Here is a 6,736-nt window from a genome sequence, read left to right as displayed (position 1 = left end):
CTGTGGTTATTGGGGGGTTCTCGTCGGGTCTGCTGTGTCAGCTATCTGCGCAGAGCTGGGGCAGCACACAGAGGGAACTCACGCACGCAGCCGAGTGATATCCACAAGGAGAAAGCAGAGCACCACACCAGTACAACTCTGACAACAAGATGCACTAATAACTCCTTGCTAGTGTTACCACATACCTTTTAATGTTGCTTGTGCCTTTTGTGCCACAATAAATAACAAATTGTTTACTTTTAACTGTTTCACGCAGAAGTTGTCCAAATCAAGTTGCATTTATTTCAGATTGTGTTGAGTTGTTGGCTAGCCATCCTCTGCCCTGCAGCAGGGAGCTAGACCTTGTTTCTTGCTTGTTGAAGAAGTAAAGCATCTAAGATATCAGCTCTGAGAGGAGAAGATGGGCAGCACTGAGGCTCTATTAATCAGGCTTGAAGCTGTAAGCATCATCGTGCAGACTTTCTATCAACAGAAACACCATGGCTGCAATGGTCAGCTGTTATTTATTAAACTAACTAATTTCTGGAGCACTGTCTGGATCATGCACAATTGTATTTACAACTATCCTGTGTAATACATTACTTTGTCTGGAATTCTACCTCTTCCCTTTAATACCAGTTTATCATCATAGACGTGTATCGTTCCAAAGGCATGGCTCTCTGGCGGAGTTTCAACAATCCCTTCCAAAGTAAGATGGTGGACTCCGTGAGAATCTAAATAATAACCGCCATCATGGAGGTGCCCTGCGAGAAAGCACACCACACACTGATGAGAATGGATGACAGAAAGGGCATCTTTATAATTCCAAGCAAGACAAACACTCTCTGTAGAACCTGGATGAACCGGAATGTGACCTGCAGTTGGAAAAAAACAAGAGTAATGGTAAGAGACATCACTGGTGACAACCACAGTTAAGAGTGTTTTATACCATCTCCCCATCTGGAAATTGCTTATAGATGCTGGAATCTTAGGGGCTTGGGGTGCAGTGAAACCCCTAGAACTTTTCTTTAAGTTTGGGGTTTTGCACACAGGTTGTCTGGTCATATGGAATAATGAGAACACTCTCCATCTCTCAAGTATTTCTAAAGTATCTAGGTACTGAATCCCAGCTGAGTTATGCTCACAAGACCACTGCCTTGGGTCATCAAATCTAAAACCGTGCACTGAGGCTATGTCTACACTACAAATTACTTCAGTATAATTTACATTGCTGAGGGTTGTGAATAATCCACACCTCTGAGCGACGTAAATTATACCGACCTAAGCACCAGTGTAGACAGCACTATGTCGGTGGGAGAGCTTCTCACGCCAACACAGCGACCACCTCTCGGAGGCAGGAGTTATTAAGCCACAGAGCCTCTTCACTGCTGTAAATGATGCAGTGTAGCCATAGCCTGAACATCATAATGCCAGCCTCTAGAGGTGCCTAAAGCACTCACTGCTGGAAAAACAGTCTGATTTACACTTCTGTCATTTCCTCCCCACTCTGAACTCTAGAGTACAGATGTGGGGACCCGCATGAAAGCCCCCTAAGCTTATTTATCAGCTTAGGTTTACAGTAAGCTGCCACCACCAAATGTGTTCCAAATCTTAGGGGAGAACCACTTGCAACTCTGCTTTTCCCCAAAGATTTCCCAAGTCTCTAATCCCCCCCCTTTCCTGGGAAGATTTGAGACTAATCCCCCTCCCCAAGTCCTTACACCCCTTTTCCAGGGTGAAAGGAAAGGCTTGAGAGTATACCCTCACCAATTAGTCCTGGTGAACACAGATCCAAAACCCTTGGATCTTAAAACAAGGAAAAATCAATCAGGTTCTTAAAAGAAGAATTTTAATTAAAGAAAAGGTAAAAATCATCTCTGTAAAATCAGGATGGAAAATAACTTTACAAGGTAATCAGATTCAAAGAGCCCACAGGAACCCCCTCTTCCCTTAGTTTTAAAGTTACAGCAAAACAGAGGTAAACCCTCTAGCAAAAGGAACATTTACAAGTTGAGAAAACAAAGATAAAACTAACACACCTTGCCTGGCTGTTACTTGCAAGTTTGAAATATGAGAGACTTGTTCAGAAAGATTTGGAGAGCCTGGATTGATGTCTGGTCCCTCTTAGTCCCAAGAGTGAACAACCCCCAAAACAAAGAGCACAAACAAAAGCCTTCCCTCCACCAAGATTTGAAAGTATCTTGTCTCCTTACTGGTCCTTTGGGTCAGGTGTCGGTCAGGTTACCTGAGCTTCTTAACCTTTACAGGTAAAAGGATGTTGGTGTCTCTGGCCAGGAGGGATTTTATAGTATTGTACACAGGAGGGCTGTTCCCTTCCCTTTATAGTTATGACAACTTCTAGTCACAAAGCTCATGTAGTGTAAAACGTTCTCATCACTCTTTACCAGATGTAAAATGGTTACTAGCTTCAGGGTGGGGAATGCCCTTGCTCCAGTTATGAAGCGTCCTCAGTGGGCGTACCTGTTTTTGCCAGGCAGCCAGCTCAGTTGCCATGCCCTGGCTCTGGCTGGGCAGCTGCCTTGGCATACAGCCCAGCTGCATGGCTATGTGGAGGTGTCAACTAAAGCCCAGGGAGAGGAGAGGAAGAGAGCTCCCACTGTGGCTACTGCTGTTCCATGGCCCACAGCAGCTCAGATGTTTTTGGTGCACAATGCCTTTCACTGCCCAGGGCACTTGGCTCCAAGAACAAAATCCCTGCCACTTGGATCAAGCAGTTCCAGGATCTAGACACCCTCCAATGCAAAATCTTTCCTTTGCCCAAGTCTCTAATAGTTCCTTCCCCCAAATGCCAGCACCACTGCTCCCTTAACACAGCAACTTCCAATACCTTGCAGCAGCCTAATGCCCCCCACCTAGGACCCCTTCAAATCTGCAACCCCCTTTTTTGCTTCTGTCTACTACAGTCTCCTCCTCCTGTTGTGGAAAAAATGTATGTGTGAGGGGGAACCTGAATGATTCTAAAATATAAGATATTGGTAGGAAATCCTATGAGTGGGAAAAACTGGAGTACCCCACTGGAGTACGTGCAGCATCCTATCAGTTTATCACTGGGGTTTATTCCTTCACAGATGTCTCAATTCACATGCATTCACATATTAAAAAAAGCTGACTTACTCACAACCACGACTTTCTCTTGATTAGTGTCAGAGAATGTAAGAACCTCATTGAACCAATCCAGCTGTGCTTTGCTAAATCCTCCATTGAACTCTACAAACTGTGGTTCAGCAAGTCCTGTAATGAAGAAAGAAGGTCAAGCACACACACATCAAATAGCTGCTTCCCTACCTGCTTTGGTTTTCTATGTACATCTGTGCTTAGGATAAACAGCGTCCTTTCCCCTGACAGGCTCTTATGTATCTTGTGCCTCCAAAAATTCATAGACTTCATGAGTAAATGTGGGAAAGTGATTTACTAGTAATTTTGCTTTGACAATGCCACGCATGCAGGATTCCCACTCTTGCATCACAGCAGCCTAGCAGAACACAGTCCAGAACTTCATGAGTGGCTTTCTGAGCTGGCAGTTGGACATGAGTCCCTTGCTTGTGTTGAATTCCAACTGCCACAGCTTCGTCTAGAAGGGCTGCCAACTTTCTACTCGCCCCACCCCTTCTCTAAGGCCCCGCCCCCACTCCTCCCCCCCCCATTCACTCTCATTTTCACCGGGCTGGCTCAGGGGGTTAAGGTGTGGGAGGGGGTGAGGACTCTGGCTGGGGGTGCAGACTCTGGGGTGAGGCCAGAAATGAGGAATTCAGGCAGCAGAAGGGGGCTCCAGGCGGAGGCAGTGGCTTGGGATGCAGGAGGTGAGGGGTCCAGCTAGGGGTGCGGGTTCTGGGATGGGGCCAGGAATGAGGGGTTTGGGGTGAAGGAGGCGGCTCTGGGCTGGGGGGGGTGGAGCCGAGGGGTTCAGAGTATGGGAGGGGGCTCCGGGCTGAGGCAGGGGGTCAGGGTGTGGGAGGAGGTACGGGCTCTGGGCTGGGGGTGTGGGTTCCAGTGTGGGGTCAGAAATGAGGTGCAGGAGGGGGATCAGGGCTGGGGCAGGGGGCAAAGGGTGCAGGCTCCAGGCGGTGCTCAGGCAGCTCCCTGAAGCAGCGGCATGTCCCCACTTTGGCTCCTATGCAGAGGTGCGGCGAGGTGGCTCTGCACGCTGCCCCATCTGCGGGTGCCACCCCCACAACTCCCATTGGCCGCAGTTCCCAGCCAATGCAAGCTGTGGAGCCGGTGCTTGGGGCGGGTGCAGCGCTGGAGCCTCCTGTCTGCCCTACACCTAGGAGACAAGGGGGACATGCTGATGTTTCCAGGAGCCGTGCGGAACCACGGCAGGCGGGGAGCCCGCCTTAGCCCTGCTGCGCTGCTGACTGGACTTTTAACGGCTCGGTCAGCAGCCTGGTCTCTTTTCGACTGGGCGTTCCAGTCAAAAACTGTACGCCTGGCAACCATATCATCTAGTACCCTCTACTAGAGAGAAGCGAGGGCTCCTCTAAAATGAAAACTAAACAAAAGCATGTGTGTGAATTTTTCAAAAGATAATGGCCATCTTCTGGACCGAAATGACAGCAACATACCCTTTTAGAACAGACTTGCAAACCTAGGGGAGGTAAGGGTGAATCTGGTGTGATATATTCAAAGAAGCAGAATTCCAGAAGTAATTTGCCCATCTTTAAAGATGCATTACACACAAGATTCCCACTCTTGAACAGTAAAAAGCTCAAGGATGTCTCATGGTAAACTGATAAATGTACTACAAGTAGCAGTAAGAACGATGGGAGGGTACAGCAAAGAAAAATAAAGCCCAATCAGGAAAGAAACATTACAAAGTCAGAGCATACTCCATAGCTGACATGTAGGCTCTGAAGTGCTAAGTGTGATCCCATATTCGCTTTCAAAGCTAAAGTTACGCTGTGACAAAGTGAGACTTTTCTGAAATATTTTTATAAATCCTATATGTGCCTCAGTTTCCCCTACATTTTGCATGATTACCCAGTAGGGGGGAAAAGGACTAAGTTTGCTCTCAGAGCAGGTTAAGAAACATAGGGGTGTGTCTGTGTGTTGCGACCTGTCTGAGCCTGAATGGGCCATTAAAAAGGACTGGCTGAAGCAGACCCCATATCAATGGAAAATCCAAGAAGACAATGGAAAACCCAATCTCCAGGATACTGGCACCTAGCAACCAATGACTCAGAGGGAGATGGATTTTCCCACCTCTCAGCTGAGAAGCTGCTCATCTGAGCGAAGATCACAGCTCGAGAACAAAGGACTGGAGAGATGTGGAATAAATGGTTACTTTCTGGAAGAAGTCTGGACCATCTCATGTGGGAACTGATAAAAGAGGTCAGACTGAGGCTTGGTCTACACTACACTGGTAGATCGATGTAAGCTGTCTTGTGTCAGCCTAGCTATGGAAGCGTCTTCACGTAAATGTGACTCTCGCTGATATAAATGCCTCTCTATGCCGATTTAATAACATCAGCTCCCCGAGCAATGTAGTCACGGTCGATGTAATTAGGTTGACAAAATGTCAGTGTAGACACTGCATTGCTTACGTCAACTGTTACTAGCTTTCAGGCCCCATCTCAAAATGCCCCCCCACTGATAATACAATCGATACAAGCACTCCTGGTGAGAACACACACCTCTGACACAAGTTGGCATCTGAAGAAGTGGGTATTCACCCACGAAAGCTCATGCTGCAAAACGTCTGTTAGTCTATAAGGTGCCACAGGATTCTTTGTTGCTTTTACAGATCCAGACTAACACGGCTACCCCTCGGATACTTGACACCTCTGACACAAGAAGCCAAGTGAGCACACACATAAGCGATTTAATAACTGCAGTGACTGTCTGCCAACGTAAGTTTGGTTAACATAATTTTGTGGTACAGACATGGCCTGAGAGGGGGAGAGAAAGCCTGAACATGGGGTTCACGACAGCTTGGCTGCGCTCTGGGGTAACCAGAACGGACTATGCTTTAACTTTCATTTCTCTACGTTGACCTGAGGACTTTTAGATTCTGTAGCCAGGTGACTAATAAATTGTGTTGAAATGACTGCCTGTATCACTGTAAACTCACTGAGAGCCCTGTGTCCTGAAGCGGACAGTACAAGCCTCCCGCAGGAGTCTGGCTTGGTTGGATTTGCTGCAGGGACCCATGTAGAGAAAAGGGTTAGCTGGTGCTGAAGGTCCATCCTAGGGGGGCATAGACCTGCCCCTGTGGACTGTTGGTCCTTGGGGCCTGGCCCATTAAAGGGGTCACTCCAGGAGACTGGTTGCAGGCTGAGGCAATAAAAGCTCAGTAAATGTATGGAACTGTCTGTAAACTGAAAACACACAAGGCTTGTTCCAAAATTTTTGCTGCAGGATTGTCAGGCAGTATCAGTTGAAAGAGTACCTCTATGACCTTCAAACATTTCCCTGTCTAGAAAGAAATGAGACAGTCTAAGGACAACTGTCAGTTCCAAATCAACATCTAGGTCAATGGTTCTCCAGGTGAAAAAAGCAACAAAATAGTCACTGATAAAAAGTTCTGCCTCTATCATTCATCATAGAAATTCTAGTCCTTGGAGAGTGATTTGAATGAAATAGCTTATTCGGATGGCATTGAACATACACTGCCCAGTTAAAGTTTGCTCTGGAAACTGTATTGGTGACCCAAAGGCAATGACTCCTAAACACAGGGGTGAGTACAATGGCACGTCACATTGGACTCTTGCCCCAAAGTTTTCCTGACAGAAAAAAAGGT

The 6,736-nt window shown here is 47.1% G+C and overlaps 1 protein-coding gene across 3 annotated transcripts in view; it reads right to left on the bottom strand.

The window, feature by feature from the left end:
• Positions 1–484: 484 nt before the first annotated feature.
• Positions 485–6,736, bottom strand: part of ADPRM (ADP-ribose/CDP-alcohol diphosphatase, manganese dependent) — an 11,374-nt gene continuing 5,122 nt past the window's right edge. For 2 of the 3 annotated variants that reach the window (XM_044983049.1, XM_044983048.1), the window contains exons 3-4: positions 3,115–3,231; positions 485–854 (exon numbers count right to left, since the gene is read on the bottom strand). In XM_044983049.1, the coding sequence (XP_044838984.1) occupies positions 562–854; positions 3,115–3,231 (410 nt within the window). In that variant the 3' untranslated portion in view covers positions 485–561. The remainder of the gene's footprint in view (positions 855–3,114; positions 3,232–6,736) is intronic. The other variant, XM_044983050.1, reaches the window with a different exon arrangement.

Source organism: Mauremys mutica, chromosome 12 (assembly GCF_020497125.1).
Source record: "Mauremys mutica isolate MM-2020 ecotype Southern chromosome 12, ASM2049712v1, whole genome shotgun sequence".
NCBI classification, from domain to species: Eukaryota; Metazoa; Chordata; order Testudines; family Geoemydidae; genus Mauremys; species Mauremys mutica.
This window is presented reverse-complemented; position numbering and strand designations above follow the sequence as displayed.